Source organism: Arctopsyche grandis, chromosome 8 (assembly GCF_051622035.1).
Source record: "Arctopsyche grandis isolate Sample6627 chromosome 8, ASM5162203v2, whole genome shotgun sequence".
NCBI classification, from domain to species: domain Eukaryota; kingdom Metazoa; phylum Arthropoda; class Insecta; order Trichoptera; family Hydropsychidae; genus Arctopsyche; species Arctopsyche grandis.
Window position 1 is genome coordinate 1,648,023 of NC_135362.1, and position 24,496 is coordinate 1,672,518.

A 24,496-nucleotide genomic window follows, 5' to 3' on the forward strand; every position below is an offset into this window, starting at 1 on the left:
GTAAAAATATAAAGATAAAATATCACTGAAAACACTCTAGGGGGTGATATTTTATCTTTGTATTTATCCTTGCTTGACACGTACCACGTACCATTCGATGTGTTTTCGCCCTTACTGATATTTAATAAAATAAATACACGCGAACAAGGCGCACAGCCAATCAGAGTGAAGTGATCCACGTGGACTTAAACATTCTTACCAATGGGTGCATTTTAAGCATCCGCTATAGGGATATATCAGTGGCGTGCGGTAAACTCTCTCTCCCCCCGTCGTACATCCTCACTTAATTTTCGCGAGCAGGATACAAGAGGAACAGATTTTTCCTCCCGTATCCTGCGCGCGCACATTAAACAAGGCTGTATGACAAAAAGAGAGATAGTTTCACCGCATGCCACTGATATATATATTATATATGGGTCTACGTGGCGAGACAGAATGTTAAATGACAGAAAACGCAAATATCGGAAGGCAAAGATCGAAAATCGAAAGATCTTAAGTCGAAAGATCAAAAAAAATGGTGCATGGTAAACGGCACATACTCACTTAATTTGCGCGAGCAGGATACAACAGGAACAAGAGGAACAGGCTTTTCCTCCCGTATTCTGCGCGCGCACATTAATACGGGAGGAAAAGCCTGTTCCTCTTGTTCCTGTTGTATCCTGCTCGCGCAAATTAAGTAAGTATGTATGTACCGTTTACCATGCACCCTTTTTTTTTGATCTTTCGACTTAAGATCTTTCGATTTTCGATCTTTGCCTTCCGATATTTGCGTTTTCTGTCGTTTAACATTCTGTCTCGTCACGGAGACCGTATAGGGATATATCAGTGGCGTGCGGTATACTCTCTCTCCCCCCGTCGTACATCCTCACTTAATTTTCGCGAGCAGGATACAAGAGGAACAGACTTTTCCTCCCGTATCCTGCGCGCGCACATTAAACAAAGCTGTATGACAAAAAGAGAGATAATTTCACCGCATGCCACTGATAAACATATATATTTATTTTATTTTATTGTCACAAATCAATACACACTCGCCATTACAGATTTGCTCCAATGCGACGGGTGTACGTTAATGAAATACATAAACAATCAGAAATCAGAAATACAGTAATACATACATATACAATCAGAATATATAGAATATAACAATTAATCAGAAATAATAATCATAGTGACATCTATGGATTTCAGATTACTGTGTATAATTAATACAAATTATACACAGGCAGATTTTTGTTACAACAGGATTAGATTTTAATACCAATTTTCAGGAACCGTTTCAGCAATGATCAGATAAAATTGGCAAACTCTGATAGAGAAAAGATCGATTTGGAGTCACAAAACCCCCAAATCTAACCAGCAGTGGCGAGGACACGAACCTATGACCTCAGTGATGCTAAATATATACGCTATCACTAAGCCAAACTGCTGGCTATAATATATATATATATATATATATATATATATATATATATATATATATATATATATATATATATATATATATATATATATATATATATATATATATATATATATTATACATATATACATAGTACCGTTTACCATGAACCATTTTTTTTTTTTTTGATCTTTCGATTTTCGATCTTTTGACTTTCGGTGCCATGAGGTAGACCCATATATACTACCCCCTTTTCATATGTATTCATGGTAAACGAACATTTTCGATTTTTCGACCTTTCGATGCGGTGACGGTCACCGGTACATATTACATATATACTCTTTAGAAAAGTGCATGTCATTGAACAAACGTTGAGATTTCGTGTCTAAATGGCGATATTCTTCCAGGAAATACACCACCTATCCAGCTGTGTTCGCCATATCGGACGAGTGCAAGTACCGGTGTCCAGAGCTGGACGCGTGCATCAACTCTTCGCTGTGGTGCGACGGAGTGTCCCACTGTCCGTCAGGCTACGACGAGTCTTTGACACACTGCTCGTTCCTGCTGCAACTGCCCGCGCAGTACTTGGCCGCCTTGTGCGCCGCCATCTTGTCCGGCGCGTCCTTCTTCGTGTACTACGTGCTGCGCATGCGCAGGAGGAGGCGATCCTCGGCGTTCCAAAGGAGGCTTGAGAGCCTCTCCTCCGACACGGCCGTCTTCGGCGACAAGGAGGTGATTTGCTGACACAGCGAGGATTCTATTCGATATGTGGAGATTGACCGCGTCACGACTGTGTGACGACGCTGCTGGTCCACCCGAAGAATCGAAGCGCATCGGTGCTGTTTCCAACGGTCGTTCGCGGCGGCCATGCGTCACATCGGATGCTGAACGTGTACTTTTTATTTGTTCAGTGCGGGCTCGTTCAGTGCAGATTTGATATCGTGAATGAAGCAGCCTGTAAAGTTCGGATTTCAAAATAGTTATAGTCACGTACCAGATACGCAGTCTCACGGTCTCGGCGTACAGTCCCACGCATTGATATAGAATAGCCTAGATGCGCCTTACAATACATTTTTGGTCGGAGATCTTGTCACCACTTACTGAGCGGTGCGGGGGGTTTAACTACCGGGGAAGTTGGGACCGCCCAGCAGTGGTAGGCATTGGTACGCAACCAGTTTATGCATAGGCGTTCCATGAATATGCGCAAGGCACGGCCCATGTTTTTTGCATGTTTAAAAGTATCGAAAATAAACCACGTGCGACGTGCATCGCTGTGTGTTTTCGCCCTTAGTCTAGACCAGATGTGAAACGAAACGCTTAAGCCTAGTTTTGAAAAGTTCAATAATGCGTAAGTTTATCGCTTTGGTGGACATTTGGCCGAACGGGCATTAGACCAATGGAGATTACATCGAACGGACATTTGGCCGATGAACATTTTAATTGTTTGAATTTATTTCTAATATGCCAAGCATAAAATACAGGCAACGAAATACGTGAGTAAGAAGTGTGACAAGGGTACTGGATAAAGTACATAGATAGAGCGAAGAGATTGAAATGGCAATGGGTGAAAGGAAGGACGAAAGGTGGACAAAAGAAGTGCTAGAATGGTACCCGAGAGAATGAAAAATGGTAAAAGGAAGACCGCAGGGAAGATGGGTAGACGAAATTCGGAAAGTGTGTGGGGTGAAATGAATGAAAGTTACGCCAAACAGAGATGAATGGAAGCATGTTGGAGAAGCTTTCATCCAGCAATGGATGGTAAATGACTGTAGATGATGATGATGATGATGATTTCTAATATGAAAAAAGAGATAAAAATAATTATAAAAAAACATCGTTGCAGATCAAATAAATAAATTTAAACAATTAAAAATTTAATTTGACCAAAAGTCCGTTGGCCTAACGTCCGTTGACCAAATGTCCGTCAACCTGTTATTGCAGATATGAAGGGTTAAATGCTCGGTTTGGTAAAGTATGACAGGAAATCTGAGATATGACTAGTTATATAGTTGACAGTGTAAGGAGTGAATAGATTGAAATGGCAATTTGTAAATTATATAGTTAGAAGAATAAATGAAAGATAAACGAGAGAAGTGCTCGAATGATAACCAAATATGGTAAAAAAAGGATATAAATAATAAAGATTGGTGGATAAAGTAAGGAAAATGTGTGGGCTTATACATATAGATGAATGTTAATGAAAGCAAGTTGTAGATACCTAAGTCTTTCATTCAGTATTGGATGGTGAATAATGAAGATGATGATTTGAATAGTCTTAAAAGTACCTACCAGCTTTTTTATATAGTTTGACGTCACTATAGATACGGTTGACTTTTTGGCTGATGTTCTATACTAAAATAAGTTTTTTCAGAGCAGAGGTGCTCAACTGAATCAGTTTGCTCAGCGTAAGTGGTTTAGAGTGAGGAAAATCGAAGGCTATTAAACGATTAGATAGATAAAGAAAAAGTACTTAACCCTTAAACATTCACGCTTTAGGAACTATCTCAGCTGAGCATCTTGAGCTAAAAATGATATTTTGATCGAATCCGAACATTTTAGAAGAATATTATTGGCTCTGACCCTACGCTTATTTTCTCAAGGGTATGTAGAGTAACTTAAATACAAAAAATATATTGGATTTGTATGATGTCAAATTAGAACTCATGAATGAGTTCTTTTTCTAAGGAGCCTACAGGTGGGGTAATAATAATAAATTCATCGATCGTACTGATATTTATATCGTTCGTATTCACTGACAAAAAAATTGCTTTGATTTGGTTGGACAATTTATTCAACCAAAAAATCTTTTGACAAATATTTTTAATGATTTTACGAGTATAAAAGCTAAAAAACTTACCTACTACTAACTATTGTACATATGTATGTACATAATTGAACGATAAGTTGTCCGACCAATTTCAAATATATATCTCCCCGTCTGTGCGACAACTAGCCGTGTATATACGTACACGTGGCATAGAACCATGCGAATCTCGTATATTGAAATGAATCCATTTTTGCACTGAATGAAAAACCGCATCTATTAAAAAAAGAACAAAGCGCACAAACGAAACGCTCGATTCGAATCTCCACTTATCGAATAGAATTGTGATATTTAATAAATCGTTAAATAATAATAATTCAATTTTAACATTGTAATTAGCAAAACTAAAAAAACGACTCATTTTTATTAAATTTAATATATACATATTTATTATTATTATTATGATTATTAAACTAATTATTAGATAGACTTTATTGGACCAAAGTTACACAGTGTAACACTTATTAATGCGAAGTTCGTTGTGTTGTTGCAACATTTTCGACGACTTTGAAAATTCGAATTTAAAAAACGAACGGTATATTATGCATAATTGATGCACCGAATGCAACTCTATAGTGAAATTTTTATTAATTTTAATAAAAATTTGTTTGTTTTAATGTGTAACATAATATAAAATTCAATAGTTGAATCAAATAGGAAATTTGTACATATGAGCTATTTATAAATATAAAAAAAATACTATTCATTCTAGTGAAATTTCTTCATTTGTTATGCAATAATATTTAAATAAACAAAGTAATATTTACTAAAAATTTGAATCATTCGGACAGAACGAGGTCGTCGTGATGACGGTTAGGCCTGATCGCAGAACTTTCATTTACAGGCCTCAATTGGCCTTCAATCGCGATGGCCTTTAACAGACGTTTATGTGTATTTATATTATTATCATTATTAGAAAATTTAAATCAATTTCTTAGAGGGCTGTTTGCATATCAGACGATGCAAATTCGATTGAATAATTTTTATAAAATTTTGATGTTGCATTTGGTTTTAAAAATTATATACTAAAAATAAAAAATCGATTCGTGAATCGCAAAATATTATTATAAAATAGTTCGCAAATATTAAACAAAAAGAAAGTAGTCGATAAATTATTAACTAATATTATAATCAAATCAGACTTCTTGAGAAAAAAAATGAGTAGTTTAATTAACTATACTTAAAGCGATTTTATAAATATAATGGGACATTTTTAGATTGTGTAAATATAATTTTATAAAAATACGAAAATACGTTTTGATAGTCGATAATAATAATAAAAAGAAATCGTACGTGAAAAGTCTATAAATTTTCCTTTTCTTTTCACAATAGCTACAGGGTGTCATAGAAAAAAATGTCAATCGAAAATAATTTTTCACATAATATTTGTTCAATGTTACGCCCATCATACACGATCGTTCATTGCATTGAAAGTTCAATAGTGTAGTGGAGCTTGAGCTGAGTGAATATTGAATTCATAATACAAAGCTTCTATATTCGCATAGCCTTATTTATATGCATATGTATGTATATTGTTAATTATATTTACTGTTACATTTTTATATTATATTCATGCAGAGCAATATACCTATACGTTTAATAGGATTATTTCATTTGAAATTTCATACTTTTGCAACAAAATGTTAAACCATATCTTAGATTTAATAAAAATTGAAATATATATTTTCAGTCACGTATAGAATGTTTAAAAATACATGTTCGAATTGTTATTTAATTCAAAATTTAAACAATCACAAAAGTTTTTAATTTGAATGCATAGATAGTTTAAACGATGGATCAATTTTATTTTTATTTTCATAATATTTTAAACATTCTATACAAAGTATTTTCAAATATGAAGCCTTCAAATTATATACATATTTAAATTGGCTTAAAAAGCATTTTTTATGTTTAAGATATATTTATACATTTTATTTGCCATTTTAAGGAGCAAAGTCGTTCATAAAAAAATACTAAAAAAAATATTTTTTTTATTATTGAACTATTCAATATCAAAGAGTGTAAATAATGAAATATTTAAAAGTCAGTATTTTAACTTAACTCCGGACAAAAATAATATGTATGTAAATATTGATTGAATAAATAGAAGTCTTATATTGATATAATCAAAAAGTTATCACAATTTCAAAAATACTTCAAACGTTAATTTATCAAAAAAAATAATTTATATAAATTATACATACATAGTACATATATTATATGAAGAGTTTCATATTTGAAAAAAAAACGTACGCTTGTTATTCTAAGTGATCATAATATATGTACATATGTACAACAAATAGGTTGTTCTTAATTATTACAAATGAACATAATAAAAATACAAACATCACACAGAAAAAGCAGATTGCGTATAATCATTTATTCATTTGAAAAAAAAATACATTCACTAGTACAATGTAAATAATAATAAAACAAAAATTGTATATGAAACGTTAAAAATAATAGATTGTTTTTCTCATTGATAAAGATAAACCAAAAAATATTTATAAAATATTCAATAAAAATAGAAAAAAAATATTCATTACATACATAAATATAGTTTAATTTATAAATTGCTCAGAAAATTGTAAATATAGGGTGTTTCAAGCAAGCAATACACACATACAAACTAAGTTTAAAAAAAATCGTATTGATTTCAAATGCATAAAGTTTATATAAAAATATATTTATTATTATCGAATTTCACCGGAAGTGTGGCATCGCTAGTTAGAAACACTCTGTATATTATTATATGATATATACATATAACATGTAAATATGATAGATTTCAATTTGTATTTGAACGACATGCACGTGGAAGCGTGGTGTTAGATTCAGAGATGTTTAAAATGAAAAAAGTGAAAATAAAAATATATACGAAATAGTTCTGTAATACCATAAGTTTACGACTACTGGTCAGGTGCAAGCCGACAATAACCTTAATAAAAAAAAATTGCGAAGCGAATTTTTTTAGCATAGAAACTCGACATTACTATGCTAAAGTAGACGGTCACTTTGTTGTGTTCAGCATTATTGTTCTAATGTGGACTGCGATATTATCTATTATATTATATTATAAATACTTATCGTTGAATCATATTATTTATTGTATTCAGAAAGGTTCTATGATAAAAGCACACAAAAATAATCCACACAGAAAAATGTGTACGCGAAATAAACGCATATAAATAAAAAAAAACCACACAAAAACACCGCATATAGAAAATTTCACACACATAAAAATGTTTCCTATAACACTGTTCGACACGAAAAATGGTTCAGAGACGAGATATAACATTTCTTATAGATCTCTTCTTGTGGATTAATAACAAAAATTCGTTTATTTTATCGAGGTAAGCCAGTTATCAATAGAATTTTTGAAGAATAGTCGAAATATGATTTTTCTAGGTGGAATTTTATTTAATTCTCATATAAAGAGAATTTAATATATTATCCCTATTAATTCAATTCAGATTCGTGTAAATACGAGTAAATATTAGTACGAGCTTTTAACTCGCAATTTTACCGATTTAAAATTCACCACACATCCAATTAACCCTTTTAAACAAAAACAAAAATAATGTGACCAGAACACTATCCCAATTAACATGTTTCAATAGAAAATACTCAATATAAAATAGTATTAACAGTGGGATAAAATTCCAAGTGCAAATACGTATTTTGACTTTTGATTTGAACTGGACGACTACTTAGAGAGATTTGAAAATTGAAAAATACTACAAATGAAAGATAAAATACCCGACTATAGATTCCAATATTCATTTGAACAGAAAATTGACAGATTTTGAGACATCGACCGAACAACACCAAGATATAGAAAAATGGCACGATTTATAAAACACATATATCTCCGAATCTCGAGCCAATCAAAATTATTTATTACCAGATTGGTGTTCACTGGGCATAGATCTATAAGAAATATCTCATCTCTGAACCAAAAAAAAGTCGTCATTTGTCGAACAGTGTAATCAAACATTTTTTTTTCTAATTTCGTCACAAGTAAAATATCATAAAAATATTTTACACTTTACTAAAAATGTTCACATTATTTAAAATCAAAAATAAGAACAGAAAAAAAGAGTATTATACACATGTGTGCTTTTTTCCATGTGCGGTTTTCTAGTCTTTCGCCTTCGAACTTTTTGTGTGCCCTTCTTCGCATTTTCTGTGCGGTTTTATCCAATCACCATTCAGGAATAGTGAAAAAATTTCACACTGCAATAATTCTACACCAATGATTATTATTATTTGTGTCGAATGTTGCAGGGCTCTTAGCTTACATATCATCTATTTATTCCATTTATTTTTTTTTGTTTACTTCATATTTTTCTGTCACACCTGAAAGAAAAAGGTTGGTGATATGCGCGCCCTATAATATTATACATACAATGTTTTGTATTCATTTGTATTTATTTTATTTTGTAAAATTCAGAACATACAGAGGAGATGATCAAAAACAAAGCTGTACAATTCAGCAATAAATAATTGAGAAAAAAATATGCTTATTTATTATTACCCAGTGTTTTGCCCGTTGATGTTTCAACGAATCGTTTTGGATTTGATAATTGATCAAAAATTAACGATGATACTTTTGTTAGGATGAGTAAGTAAGTCACAAGCAAATTTATTAAAAAATTTGTGTTGTGCCGGATGAAATACCATCGCTATTGATTAAAAAATAAATAAAAAAATGTGTCGGTCGAAAATACGACCGCTTGCGGTCGTATTTTTTCAAATATGATTTAAATATATTTATATTTAATTGTTTAATATGAAAAAGGTGGTAAAAACTACCTACATATAAACAATATAAAACACCAATAGAAACAATATAAAACACCAATAGAAATTAATTAATTAAATAAATTTTCAATAGATAGCGCCAAATGCTCATAGACTTATTTTCCTATAGAAAACGTTGGTAGCAAACAGTATACGTAGAAGTTTTTTGTTGATCTGTTATTATGTTCGTATTATATTCGTACGTTATGTTGGCAGTGTTTTAACTGTGATGTACATATTTTATTTTATTTTACATAGATATATATATACCAGGAAGGCTTGACAGGAAGACCCCAATACGCCTTCCTGGACAATTAATTACAAATAATGCAGCATTTTATTATTACATAAATCGCTGTATTTCCAGAAGCTGAAGAACACGAAATAACAATTAATTAATTAATTACAGTATTTATCCATTCAGACATCTGTGGATTTAGAATTTTGCATTATATATGTATATATGTATATATACTATATATATATATATATATATATATATATATATATATATATATATATATATATATATATATATATATATATATATATATATATATATATATATATATATATATATATATATATATATATATGTATATATATATATATATATATATATATATATATATATATATATATTATACTAATCTAGTCATAGTGGTACATTGGGGAATCTCGCGATGTCAACATTTCGATGATTTACAAAATAAAAACAAATAAGTGTTTTCAAACTTTTATTTATCCTATCAAATCTATTAACTAAAAATCACACACACTATTCATACAATAAACAGAAATAAAAAAATATATCACAGTCGTAGAAAAATACTGACATTCATAATTATCAACTAGTTCCATTGTGTGTAATTTACAAATTGCGAACTGCGTTTCTTTTGTAGACATTATTTTCCGAATTTCCATAAAAATTTTCCGCATTTCCGCTGTTTTTCCTCGTGAATATGTAGGGGTTGCTCGGGGTCGGACACGAGATCTTATCGAATAATTTAGGCCAATTTGTTGACTTGTTTCCAACCGGTTCCATCATATTTTTCCACAGTCCGTTAGCAGCTAAACAGCAAATTAAAAAAAATATATAAAATTTAACTCCATTTTTTTAACTCGGCTCTTAAAATTAAACTCACCTCTAGCATGTCCTTTTTGGCTGAAATGAAAACAATCAGTCGACAAATAGGCGTAATCAGTGTTTCCAAGCCTGTCCATGAATTTAATGTCCATACTAAATGGTTGAGAAACCACTGCAAAGTCCTCTCTCGAAAACTCTGGAGCATCTGGTATCTAGAAATATTCATAAATTTACTATAAAATCAATCAAAATTTCGATAGTCAAGTCGAAAATGTTCTTACTTCCAAATGAAACTGGCGCCATCTTTTGATTACTTCTCTAAATTGAGGCCAGGAAGACTTAATGACGTCATTGTGAAAGCACGGACAGAAAATTCTGTGTGTCAATGTGCAAATTGGAGATATATTTGTGTAGGCTTTGATGATCTCCACATCTAAAAACAAATACTTTGATTTACAGCCATAACTCCTATAACACGTTTTTCATCAACACAGAGTTCCTACAACAAACTCAATATACCCCTCCCCCTCTACATAAAAACCTTTCCACCTAACGCGTCACTGTAGCCAGTTACACAATCATAACACCAAATAAAGGTAACATCCGTGCTTGAAATTTATAATTGATAAAATCAACCCCGGGCGTTGCTCCACAACTACTCAACCAGTTCAGCACAGATTACATTAAACATACATATGTAAATTTTTACATACATACATAAATACATATGTAAATTTGTACATTATTCCCAGGGGCGCATTTCAGCATTTCCCAGGGAGGGGAAGCATTTTTGATCAGTATAGAATGACTTTCTAGGGGGGGGGGGGGGTGTATTATATTAAAAAAAATGAGTGTATATAAATTTTAACTATTTCTTTTTTTCATTTTCACTTTCTATCATTTTTTTATCAATAAAATTAATAGTAAAATAATTTTAAAAAAATCTATTAAGAGATTTGGGTATAAACCCACATTTATAAAATACAAAATAATCTCCTGAAAATACATTGAACGTTTTTTTTTTTAAACTAAAAAATATAAAATTAGCATTAAATAAATGTTGAAAAATATAATGTTATTATTATAATAACATTTTATTTGCAATACCTATTATATAATATTTATTTGATACTTTTACGTTATCCGTTATTATTAAATGCTATTGTTTTTTTTATAATTATGAATAAATGTATTTTTGTCTGTGTATATACATATGTATGTATGTATATATTTATTTTTCTTTCTCTATTTTTTTCTTTTTATAAGACATTCCCCTCTTTGTTTTTTTATAATATGTAATTATTGTTATGCGCCATTTTATAGCTTATTATTTGTTATGGTTATATTAAATGTGTTGTTTCTGTATATATATATATATATACGTATATAATTATGTATATATGTATATGTTTTGTTTATGTCATGTCTAATTTCTATAGTTATTATTTTGTTTCTTTTCTTTTCTGTTATATTTTTGACCATTGTGGCGCATTCGGAATGCCTGTAATGCTATAATGGTCCAAACTTTAAATAAATAATATAAAAGAGTTTCAATATTATATTTTTGTTGGTTTAGTATTTAGTATTCAAATTCATAATAATACAATTAACAACGTGGATAATCTCGTTTAAATAACGCCCCTGATTATTCCCCCCCTCAATAACATGTTTACTTAATTGAATTTATCTGCCATGTTATAGAAAGAATGATTTTATTTTTAAATTAACCCGTAAGATGATTTTGTTTTCATACCTGGGGCTGGAACAAGATTAATCATTGTCCTAGGCAGATGTTTCATCAAATAGGTCAGAGTATAGTTGAGCTCTTTCTTATGCTCATCTAAAGCACTCAAAGGATCAGAGTAATAGCATATGTTGAAGCAGAAGTCATTGGCTCCCATCATAATGGTAATAAGCTAAAAGAAAATAGTATACATGTAATTAGCCCATTCCAATATCAAATTTGAATCAACTTTCAATTGACATACTTTCCAATCGTTCTGCAGGTCAACTCTTGGGTCTTGTTTGATACGCTTGACTAGCTCGCGTACCATGAAGGGCAAATCCATCGAAAAGGCTCCAGTTTCAGCGACATTGAACTGCGATGATCTAGAATAGCTCAACGAATCTCCCTTTGCGAAACCCACCAACTTTGGATTGAACTCCTTGATGATGTTGGGCAAAGTGAGAAACTTGCGCCAATTGCCCTTGCCACCTTTAAATTTTAAGACCTTGCTCGACTCAAAACAATACAATGGATGCTGTTACTTTGTGAATTTCACAAACCTATAGACCAAGAGACTCCTCTGTTTTCGGTTATGATTTGCAATACGTTCGAAGCACCAGCTCCGTTGGCAACAGTCAAGGAATCGCCCAAAGCCCCAATCAAATCTATATCTCCAGGTCTCAGAGTGTGTACTGAAGTTGGTTTAGTCTTGGATTTGAACAGGCTCTTGTCTGTGCAGGGGAATTTTACCGACTCTGGGATGGTATCTTGAATCTTCTGCATTTGGGTTTTTAAAAATATTAATTGTCCAATACAGGAAGGTTACACTTGGTTCTAAAAGTTTCAATGTGGGAATCTCACGATCGAAATAGAAGCACATTAAGTTAGTATGCAAGTACAGTATGGTAATGTTGAAAGAAACGGTAAAGCAAGTAGACCGCACGTGAAACCATCAGCTTGATTAAAATTAAATTAAAATCGGTAAAAGTAGCTCACTACATGTGGTAAGCATACCGCGCGCGTATTCATAAGATGTATGTACATAACTTAGGTAGACTAATCTGAGATGGCTCAATCTACATACCTCCAATTTGCAATTAGAGGATACACAAGTAGAGAGCTAAATAAAGTGGAAAGTTGAAACCTAAAACATAGGGAACTGAAAAAAGTCAATCCTATGATAGTGTCTTAGGATGAAACTACACAGGGAAGAATGGCACGTCGTGTGCTTGGCTCCCCGCTGTGGGGGTTCTCCTACATTTCTTCAAATATGGGATACACCGTTATCGATCACTGTCAATCAAAGATAAAATTTCACCGAAAACACTCCAGGGGGTGATTTTGGAACGGTGGGTGCTGGACGTGCCATGAATATATGCAAGGCATGCCATATTTATTTCGCATGTTTTAAAGTATGTAAAAAAAGCCACGTGCCGCATTCCTTCCAGTGTGATTTCGCCCGAATTGGTGGTGGTCACGACATGCGATGAGTAGATAGCGCGTGGAGTCGTCAACTTGATACATTTCAAAGATTAATCATATTTCGCAAACTGTAACAATTGGTGACAAACCAAAAGATGGATTCCTCTTAGAACTGAGTAAAATTTGCAAAGCAATAGTCGCTCTTACGTTATTGCTGTTTGCAATTTGCAGCCATCTTGGATCGTCTATGCTCTTTCCGGATACGTCGATCACAAACTGTCTGAAGATTCGACCCAGTCTAGATTGAGGATTGACGTTTCCAACCAAACATCCGCTGATGATGACGACGGCTACGATCAAACCGGTCGAAATGCTATTGAACCTGGAAAAAGAATAACAACATAATGAAAGCCCGGGAGTGTTAAGTAATGGTCATGGTTGTGAGTTGGCCATGAGCAATGGAATATTTGATGATTGAATTTGATCCGGAAGCTTGGAAACATTTTTTGTGGATAAATTAATAGTAATTACGCTGTTCGCACGATGTGAATGTGCATGTCTCATGAGATTGCTCTTCCTTTCTACAAATTCATAAATAAATATAATTGTTCTAAAACATAACCTTGATTTTGCCGTTTCTATTGGATTGTGTGGTATGTTAGTAAATGTACCGTATTGAATTTTTAATTACTTAATGGATGTGTTGTGCACACGTGTTTTTCGGTTTTAATTGATTGTACTTAAGCCAGCAGCATGGCTCGGTGGTTGGGCTGTTGCCTAGTGCCGAGAGGTCACCGGGTTCGATCCCGTGAGTTGACTCGATTGAAAAGAAGAGTCATCTGTAATGCTGCTGGTAGGACTTGGATATTTGTGACTCCAAGTCAGTCGATCGTTTCCTATCAGAGTTTTCCAATTTTTCTGATTTCATTGTGAAACGGTTCCTTCATTAAAATTGGCTAAAAAACCCATCCTACCCACCACCATGTCACCACTATTTGAGTATGATGTATGTACAATAAAATTTATATACAAAATTCATAGATGTCTTGATAATTTCAGTGTCTCGTAAGTCAGCGACTTATGTAATAAAAATGCTGCATTGTTTGTAATTGACCAGAAAAGGGCATTGGAGTTAACCTGTTAGGCCTTCCTGGTATATATGTATGTAAAATAAAATTGCAATCGATTGTACATGTGTTTACAATGTTGAATATCAACAGCGAATTTAACCTTTTTTACTTTACCTTCTATGTGCAGTGCCGATTTTAGGGGGGGGGCTGGGTCGGGTGGCACCCAAGGGCGCCACTCGATGCGCTGAAGACGCTTTAATATTTAAAATTAGAGCGCCAAAGGCCCTACAAAATTTTAGATTAGAACGCCAAAGGCGCCTCTACTTTCTAAGCTCAAACATTTGTACTTAAATTCTATTCATTGGGTGAAGGCTTATTAATTTAAAAGTTTTTCTTTCAAAATTGTATTAAATTTTATAAAATAGCATAATTTACAAGAATCTAACCGAACATTTGGGTTGCTAATCGAATTTTTCTCGACACTGCCTGAAACTGTAGCAAGTGGTAAACGTAGTTTTTGAAACTTGAGTTAATTAAAACTTATCTCTGGTCTTCAATGTCACAAAATAGACTTTCCAGTTTTGGAACTCGATCTATTGAAAATAATATCGCTGAAAATTTTGATTTTTCAACTTTAATTAAAGATCTTGCTGAAATAAAGGCTCCGAAAGTTCACTTCTGAAATATAATTTTATTTATTTATTTTTAGCTATACCTGGGCCCGGTAAGAGGACGATGGTAACCCATTTTTTTATATTTTTTTCTAAGGGCGCTTAGAAAAATTGCCCGAGGGCGCCATAGGGTCTAAGGCCGGCACTGGCTATGTGTACAGGTGAAGACATAGAATAAATGGTTCGATTACTATTTCGCACATGGCCATCTCGCAAACGTCACTTGAATCTCGATCACGGAGATCTGGCACTCGAAAATTCCACCCACCGAGAGTCATCCACGCGCACTATCACACTAACGAGAAATGAAGTGCTGGATATTCTGTATTCGCGATTTTCGTAGCAACGCTTGTCATGTGCGAGATCGCCATTTGCGAAATTCTCCGTTTATCCGAAAAAATACCATTTATCTCTACCTCTATATATGTCGTGACTTCACAAGCGAACCGTTTATGACGTCATAGTGATATCCATAGTTGGCGGATCGCGTAAATGTTTGCCGTGATGTCAAAAATCTTATTTTAATATTTTATTATGTAGGCCATTGTGGCGCATTAGGTTCTTCCTGTAATGCCACAATGGTCAAAAACGTTAAATAAATAAATAAATGGTTGTACATGTACAAATTAGAGCGGCTCAGAGAAACGCTTGCAGAATTGTTGTGAACGTCGTCGCGAGCTGTTTTTTTTTTCCAGCTGTGTCTCGGCGTCTTTACTTCATTTCTTCAAACTCGAACCACTCTCTCTATTTAAATTCACTGTTTTTGATTGTATGAATCGCAATTTTTATGTAGTTTAGTCGCATTCACAAACTATTTTACTAACTGGTGATAAGGTTAAATTTTTGTATGAATATTTGTTTTAAATTTGAATTTAAATACAAATTTCAACATTTTTTAATATTATATTAAATCGAATTGAATTTAATAAACAAAAATATGTTATGATATAATAAAATTATATAATTTAATGTTTCAGAAGTTGTTTTTTCACGGCTAATGAATATAATCATATGTTCTGTCGAAATTAAATTTAATCTGCATATTATAATATATTTTAAAGACAAGTTTATGATAATTTGTCATTGATGACTCGTCACGCAAATTTTCCACCTACGATCAATCAATATGCGGATACTTTATTATTATAGATACGATAACATATTTTTAACTTGAATTGAGTCATTGAACTGTGCAATTTATGTTATTCAATGGCAAACGTCATGAGATCGATTTTCCACTCAATGCAAATGTCGGATTGAGACAAAAAAAATCACTTTCTTGATTACCTCCGTTAATAAATTTACAACAATATAAAAAAACGAAGGCCTTTCTAACCGAGAGAGCAGTAATTGTAAATACTTGCAAACAATTTAAGAAACCTACGTATATTGGAATAATATTTGCGAACATGGGTGTGTTAGCCTACACCACTCAGTTTTGGAATTAATTTCGAAATCAATTATTATCAAATTATATATTAGCAAAGATAAAAAAATAGAGTTGAAATATATCCTTGTTCCTTCATCAAATAATTTAATACAAATAAAGCCAATTATGTATCGCAATTACACTTACAACGTGCTAAAATCATTCATACATAATTGCTCTCATCGGATAACTCGTGCGTGAACTATGATTTAATCTCAATTATGTATTCAAGTTTGCGTGTTGTAATCTCGTTTTGCATTAATATCGTCGATTGATTTATTCACCAGCTTGACTAATTTTTATTTTTATTTTAGACGTTTTGAGGTGCACGTGGTCGAACCTTTCCAAGGTCATTAAACGGAGATATTACAGATATTCTCAAAACTGGTCGTTAACTTTTTATTTACAAATTATAACTGGAATGCGGAAATTTTCATTTTTGAGTATATCAAAAGTTTCGGGAAATATACATATAATATAATTAGCATGATTATTAACATTTACAATACATATTATTTCTAAAAAAGACATTGAAAACTTATGTTTTTATGGTATAGTATATTAAATAGCGTATAAAAATTTGCCACGTCAATATTTATCTTTGATACGAAATATTTACATAGATATGATATTTTTTGTCTTAAAAAAACAAGCATTTTATATAAAATAAAAGTGACCCAACAGGTATTTTATTAGATCTTATAAGGAAAATTTTTATGCATTCCGATTGTTTTTTTTTTAAAAAGTTTAATCAATAAATACATGTATAAAAATATTCATTTTTAATATTTCAAACAACACTCGACAACAGTTTAGTTGCAAATATTTTAACATAATACACATGTATGTATGTATTTATTTTATATGCATACATATTACACACACATGATCAGTAAAATAAATAAAATACACATTTTGATCAAATAACACTCAAATATTGAAAAAAAATCTTGATATTTGTGGGTTTGAATTGATAGTCATTTTTTGAATTTAAAAAAGTACAGTCAAATATTACCTCTAAGATTCTTTTGTATGCAAATTAATAAATTATACAAAATAATTTTTATGAATTTCAATGAGTATAAGATTGAGATATGACAATTTGCATGATAGAAGATTACATACAAAATGTTTCCTGGGTATTTAAATTTATTACCAATCATAAGATAAAAGTCGCTTGCCTACGAATTTAAAACATCTTTTTGTAGATCTTCAATTTATTTGTTGACAATGTTTGTGAAGCATTAATTAACATTAAAACTAATTAATTTATTATTGAATATATGTATTTCAATCTGAAATATTGACTTGAAATGAACTTGACTCTTCGCTATTTTTATGTATGTACATACTAGGGTTTCTGACCCGGGTCGGCCCGGGACAAACATTCCCGGGAATTCATGAAATTTTTGTTGTCCCGTGTACCGGGAATTCTTATCTCGAATCCCGGGAATTAATATATATATTATATTATGTATTGTTTACTTTTTTTTATATTTATTTATTTATTTTATTTTATTTATTGAAAAATCAACAGACAGGATGTACATAGATATGTATAAAAAAACAAATAGTAAATAAATAATATATGTAACATCCGAGTCCAATAATAGATTTTTACAAAAATGAAAAAGATAAATATAAGGAAAACAAATTAAAAAGTAAATAATAAAGGCATGACAAAATATGTAGAACATTGCATAATTAAACTATAGTATTAAAATATTTGGAAAAGGTTATAAAATAGAATAAGAAGAAATTGAAATTTACAAATATAAAACAAATGAAAAAGGTAAATACAAAATAAACAAATGAAAAGGAAAAGAATGAAAGCTATAATATGATTAAATAGCACATTACATAACTAAACTATTTTGTATATAGATATTTTTTAAAAATAAAAAATGTTTTTTTACACGTGTCCCGGGATCCCGGGAATCCCGGGAACGATCCCGGGTTCCGTCCCGTGTCCCGGAAATTGAAAAAGTCCGGGAATACAGAAACCCTAGTACATACGTATTATACAATAAATGGTCAATATTATTCGGTCAGTATTGACTTTAAATGTTTAATATTAATTTAAGCAAACTTAGCCTCGATTCATATTACATAATATACTGACAAAATATTTAAATAGCAACAAATAAGCATTCAAATATTCAAATACGTATTCAAAAAGTTAAATATTTAAGTATGTATCTTCCAGTATACGTATATACATACTAACCTAAACTCAAGCATTGCATCTACTTCTACAGTGAGATGAAATTCCATACTTAGCAATTGTAAATGAAAATATATAGATTTGAATAGTGATTAAAAACAAATAAACATTCATTCATCATTCGAACTTGAAATAGTTTGGGAAACACTTTAAATATTAGTATACTGTGACCTCTTTTATTGATTTATTGTTGGTCATTATCACAAAATTCAAAGAAAAAATAAATTGGGTAAATAAATTTTTAAAAAGATATATAAATATATTTATCTTGCCATACCTTAACATGTTTGCGTTTATGTAAATATTTTAACAGTAGACGTCTCAAGCTCAATCGAGTTGTAGCACACCTTAAAAGCGAGACTTATCTGATGAACAGTCAACAGCCCAAATAGAACTATCCGAACATCTTAAACTAAACTGAACAAAATAATAAGATATTCTGTGAGTGTGTTTATAAGTATGCTGTGCACCCGATGGTGGGGTGACTTGCTAATGCGACGTTCAAGGTCTTGATCAAATTCAAAATCAAAATTCGCCAATTGAACAAGTCTACCGGTTGCTCTGCATCACTGGCAAGCCTGCTCGGATACCTATAAATCGCGGAAAAATGTCACTATACTGAAAATTCTTTTGAATGTCATCAATAAAATACAGGTTTTGTTTAAAAAAAAATGTTTGTGAAGTAAAAAAAAAGTTTATTCAAAAATTTACATTTCATAAGTGAAGGGGATTGATTAGCATTTTCATATTTATATCAATTTTCGTTAAGTTTCTGCAACTCTTCCAATCTCTTGTCATCCAATTTATTAAACTTTGTACAAATGTTTATAGAGTCACAATTCTTTGAAGGTATACGAATATTGTTTTCTAGTTCTGTAAAAAAACAATTTTTTAATCATATAAATGCATGCAATATTTCGATGATAAATCTCAGGGGCGTCATTTCAGCTTTTCCCAGGGGGGGGGATTTTTTTTACCAATAAATAATGAATTTATAGGGGGGGTGCAGTATATTAAAAAAAATGAGTGTATATGAATTTTAACTATTTCTTTTAATCATTTATATTTTTTTTTTTCAATGAAATTAATAGTAAAATAATTTTAACTATTTGGGTATTAACGCATATTTATAAAGCACAAAATAATCTACTGAAAATACATTAAAAGCTTTTTTTTAACTATAAAATATAAAATTAGCATTAAATAAATGTTGAAAACTATAATGTTATTATTATAATATCATTTTATTTACAATACCATTTTATTAATAATAATACAACGTGGATAGTCCCGTTCAAATTAGGGGGGGGTTGTTCACCCCAGCCCCACAATGACGCCCCTGATAAATCTTTTTAATCAATCTTCGTAAAGTTTTGCATACACAATTTTCAATATATTTCAGTTTATCAATCAACATAATAAAACTGTGGTGATAGGAATTTAATTTTCACTTTAATTTTTTTAATAATCCAATTTTACATGTAAATTTTACATGTAAATTTTACCCAAACATAGCTGGGTGATTTTTTAGTTATATGTAAATATTGTTATTATAAATTATTACTTATTATCAGGGGAACAGCTCTTCTTTAAGGGCAACCAGGGCACTGCCCCATACACATTTTTCCTAACCAAAAAAATAAAAATTAAATTTTATATTGTTGTTGATTCAACAAGTATTTCTTTATCCTGTTCACCACACGGTGAGCACAACTGGCTTATGATTAACTTTGAGACAGTTGCTTATCTACCGTGATCCCGTGATCCCGTGATCCAGTTTCAGTTTACCTGCTACTCTGGCACTTGTGAACTGTACTGTGTGTAGAGTGTAGAGTCTACACTCTACACATAGTACAATTCTACACTGTAGCCAATCAGTCGAGACAGAGAAAAACGTTCAGAATTTCCGTACACAAGGTCGTTTTTAGTTGCGTAAAGGTCTCCTTGGGGCAGAATATATCAGCCCCGATTGCTTATATGCTTTATACGATTCGGAAAATATACTAACACCCCCAACGTTTTTCAACATTTCAAATTGTTTTGCAAGGTATGCTTAAATTGTCAATCAAAGTACGTCAATTCTTTCATTTTTATTATCATTAAATATTATTTATTAATTAAATGGGGGATACTGAGTGTGGTACATTATTTAGTGTGGCAGGATCAAAATTTAACCCAGAGCCGCTCTAAGGGGTTATTTGAGGATGCAGAACACCCGGGCGCCAAAGCCCAAGGGCGCCAAGCTCCATGAAAAAAATATATATATATATCGACAGTTTCCGTTAATCCTTTGAGTGCTGACGTCTTTTCTGTTGCAAATTCCGCCACGCTGAAAATTTCGCCAACATTTCCAACTAGAATTATTTAAAAATCCAATAGAAAGCAGGTACAAAAATTGTAGCTAATCCAAACAAACCCTAGATCACTACCCTAGTTAACTACCGCCGAGGATTTCGAGTTTTGTAAAGGTGTGTTTAGAATATCTTATATATCTTGCAACAATATAAAATAAATAAAATAAGTCTAATTAATGAATGTATTTTTCCAAAACTAGTTCCATCTTCTTCATTGTTGTTAAAATTTTATGCTCACAATCTAAATTCCAAGTAACAATCTAAAATACTAATGATTATAAATTCAGAAATTCCGGCGTAAACGAGTATTTTTATAAACTTTGAAAAATGAATGACACGGATTACACGACCCATGTCCAATGCATTTTTTTTTCAATGCTACTTTCAAAAGCTTAGTAAAGGCAAGGTAGTATTCTTGTTTACTTTGTATATGCTCAATATACAAAGCCTATCGGCGTTTTGCAGGCCCATGGACTTGTCAGCATTCAAAAGGTTGATAACAAAGTCGATAATTTGTTAAAAGAGTAATTTTCCTTACATAAAATGTTATAAAAAATATATCAAGTTAATTTTTTTGAAAAAAAATGTAGAGCTTTTAAGATTTTTCGTGCCCCACCTGTTTTTAAAGTCATGAGCTGCTCATGCTTATTATTATAAGCCTTTTACATAAATAAATAAAATAAAGCACAGCACAACTTCACCATGAAAATCTTAAAAATGTGCAATGTAAGAAAACTTTATAACTTTATTATATATGTATGTATGTCTATCTATTTGTATATAAAACAGTTCAATAAGTGTTTATCCTCAAATCAATGCCAAAGCTATAAGAGTAATTTTGAATTAGTTGCATGACATTGATGTCCGTAATAATAGTAATTAAACAACATATTGCATTAACCTACTTTCAATAGTTGGCAAAAATGTTGAATTCAATGATATGTTTGACAATTTTTCGGCAAAGTGATATTTCAAAATGCTACTCTTTTCATTTGATTCTCTCTCCATTCGTTTAGCTTCCAATTTCCTCAAATCTAAAAAAATATTGACATTAATAAAGTTCATTACACATCTTCTTGTGTTCCTCTTATCTCGGAACAGTTCCATCAGTTGATCCTGTCTTATGCTACTTTTGAAACATGATTCCAATTAGATTCGCTACACAAATTAAGATCGTCTGCTATTTCTAGAATCTTTTACTCTTTGAGAATCCTCTTCCAAAATTCATTGGTTAAGATCAATAAATCAATTACTAGGAACTTGGACCTAGACTCTGGAGTTGACACTTTCCAAAATTGTAATAGAGCTGTAACGGGATTTCAACGCTTCCAAACTCGACAGTTTAAATACATTTATGTTGCAAAAAACATATAATGCAAACCTCTCTCTTTAGTTTTGCGTATTTTATCAAAACTCTTCTCCAACTTATCCATTCTGCAAATCCAAAGACGGTCTGGCTTTCCGCTGTCTATTTTAGACATGATGTTTGGTATATGTTTTGGAGATTCAATTTGTGATAAAAAGTAGTCTATATCCTAAAAATAATACTAATTATATTCATACAATTATACAACAAATCGAAGTTTTCTTAACTTTAATACCATTTCTCTATGCTTCTGTTCACAGTATTCTAACTGTTTCAAAATACTCGTAGTCGGCTCTACGTCTAACCAAGCTTTTTTTGCCCATTGTCTATTCACCCATTGTACCATTGATTTATCAACTCCACTTTTGATATCATGAAAATCTGTAATTTGAATCATCAAATTTAATAATTATCAAACACATACATACATAGTATTAAAATCAATGTAATGTTTCTCACCAATCTGTACATTTTCTAATAGAAGGACTTCGGGTAATGTTTTACAACCTTCTTTTATTATAAATTCTGGTTGATAAGGGTCCGTTTGTGTATATTCTTCTCTAAAATTATAATATACATATATATACATACATATGTAGGAAAAAACTTATTAATTCATTTAATATTAAAATACCTATAAAGTGTTTGAACACATTTATCAACAAATATTCCCTTCGGTGAAAACTGTTCAGGCGAAGATTGTGAAGCAGCATTTAAAGGTTGATCCATCGGAATCAATGAAATCATTGCTTTTGGTCTGTTTTATTGAAAAAAATATAAATTCAACTAATTTTTACATATGATAAAAAACGCAATTATAAAAACCCACGTGGCATAAAATTTAAATCGTTCTTTTCCGCATATCATCGCCGATGATAATCTGATGTCATCACATGTCCGGACCGAATAAGATAAATTTATATGCGATGGCAAATGAGCATTGGGAATATAAACTACGAAAAATAATGTAATCGATTATATTAAAAAGATACACATTCATTCTGTGTATTCTATGTTGATTTACCTCTTCGTGTGTTTGGATAAGTTCTTAAGTCACTAAACATATGCTCAAAAATCGGCACAACAGTCTAAAATGAATAAGACAAATTTGTTACACTGTGTCTATGTTTCTATGCGAATTCATTTAATAATAATAATTTTACCATTTGAGCTGTGGCGATAGCAGCTTTTGATATTACTTTATTATGATCCTTTTCACCAGCAACAGCGAATGTAGAATCTGTAATCCAAAAACTATTTATATTATCTGCTTGGCAGTTTGAAAATTCATGTAAATGACTAACCGAATAAATAATCATGATCTCTCATCGGTTTGTATCTGCTTGGTTTACGCTGTGAAACTACTCCAGCCATTTTGTAACGATTATATACAAATATAATCAAAAGGATATGTTTAAAAAGATAAATCTGTACGCTTAAAGATTTAACTGGTTGTATTATACATAAGTGTATGTATAAAATAGAATGATTATATTGATTAAACGGTAGCTTAGCGACTATTTATTCCTTATCTAGTATGTATTATGCGTTCTTCATAATCCACAGCATGCATTCTCAGCTGTAATTTATCTCAAGCTTAGTAAAATTTTTATTAAAAACATTATAATTTGCTACAAATTATTTTAATTCAAATACTTACCAAGTACAAAATCAATTCTGTCTACTTAATTAAATCGATTTAAATAATGATAAAAGTAAATAAATATTAAGCTTCATAAAACAGATGTATTCAAAATATGGAAAGATTTTTATTTTATTTTACACAAATATATAACCAGGAAGGCCTAACAGATAGACCCCCATGCGCCTACCTAGATAATTAATTACAAGCATTGCAGCATTTTTATTACATAAATCGGCATATTTCGAGGCTGCAGAACAAGAAATTAACAATTAATTAATTCATAGACATCTATGGATTTAGACTTGTACATAATTTTTTACATATTAAATCAAATTCAGATATTTGTAACAGCGGGTAAGATGATTTTTGCCAATTTAATGGAGGAACCGTTTCAACAATAATAACAATAAAATAAAATAATAACAATAATAACAATAATAACAATAAAATTAGATAAATTGGCAAACTCTGAT

At 31.3% G+C, this 24,496-nt stretch overlaps 4 protein-coding genes across 5 annotated transcripts in view; 1 reads left to right on the plus strand and 3 right to left on the minus strand.

The window, feature by feature from the left end:
• The window catches only part of LOC143915579 (uncharacterized), a 55,643-nt gene extending 53,497 nt beyond the window's left edge, over window positions 1-2,146 (plus strand). Inside the window, exon 13 of the mRNA XM_077436278.1 lies at window positions 1,810-2,146. Within this exon, the coding sequence (XP_077292404.1) occupies window positions 1,810-2,146 (337 nt within the window). The remainder of the gene's footprint in view (window positions 1-1,809) is intronic.
• Window positions 1-24,496, minus strand: part of Mgat1 (alpha-1,3-mannosyl-glycoprotein 2-beta-N-acetylglucosaminyltransferase) — a 110,217-nt gene that overhangs the window by 74,165 nt on the left and 11,556 nt on the right. The gene's annotated exons all lie outside the window — the stretch shown is intronic.
• LOC143915355 (phospholipase B1, membrane-associated-like) lies at window positions 9,751-19,252 on the minus strand. The gene is made up of 8 exons (XM_077435968.1): window positions 18,936-19,252; window positions 13,472-13,646; window positions 12,403-12,619; window positions 12,105-12,331; window positions 11,870-12,032; window positions 10,398-10,549; window positions 10,175-10,328; window positions 9,751-10,100 (listed from the first exon to the last, which is right to left on the minus strand). The coding sequence occupies exons 1-8, from the start codon at window positions 18,941-18,943 to the stop codon at window positions 9,901-9,903; spliced, it is 1,296 nt and encodes a 431-aa protein (XP_077292094.1). The 5' UTR covers window positions 18,944-19,252; the 3' UTR covers window positions 9,751-9,900.
• LOC143915725 (cilia- and flagella-associated protein 91-like) lies at window positions 19,336-23,872 on the minus strand. Its single transcript, XM_077436486.1, has 10 exons — window positions 23,683-23,872; window positions 23,542-23,618; window positions 23,403-23,466; window positions 23,208-23,331; window positions 23,013-23,135; window positions 22,838-22,938; window positions 22,614-22,759; window positions 22,394-22,547; window positions 21,918-22,046; window positions 19,336-19,531 (listed from the first exon to the last, which is right to left on the minus strand). The coding sequence occupies exons 1-10, from the start codon at window positions 23,750-23,752 to the stop codon at window positions 19,413-19,415; spliced, it is 1,107 nt and encodes a 368-aa protein (XP_077292612.1). The 5' UTR covers window positions 23,753-23,872; the 3' UTR covers window positions 19,336-19,412.

Excerpts from the sequence above, each read along its gene's own strand:
- LOC143915355 (XM_077435968.1), bottom strand. Across the intron at positions 12,620-13,471 it reads AAATTGCAAACAGCAATAAC|AAGATTCAAGATACCATCCC; the intron begins GTAAGAGCGACT and ends ACCCAAATGCAG. Across the intron at positions 10,101-10,174 it reads CCAAAAAGGACATGCTAGAG|CTGCTAACGGACTGTGGAAA; the intron begins GTGAGTTTAATT and ends TTTGCTGTTTAG.
- LOC143915725 (XM_077436486.1), bottom strand. The coding sequence starts at position 23,752 with ATGGCTGGAGTAGTTTCACAGCGTAAACCAAGCAGATACAAACCGATG. Across the intron at positions 22,939-23,012 it reads TGTGTTCAAACACTTTATAG|AGAAGAATATACACAAACGG; the intron begins GTATTTTAATAT and ends TTATAATTTTAG. Across the intron at positions 22,047-22,393 it reads ACGCAAAACTAAAGAGAGAG|ATTTGAGGAAATTGGAAGCT; the intron begins GTTTGCATTATA and ends ATATTTTTTTAG.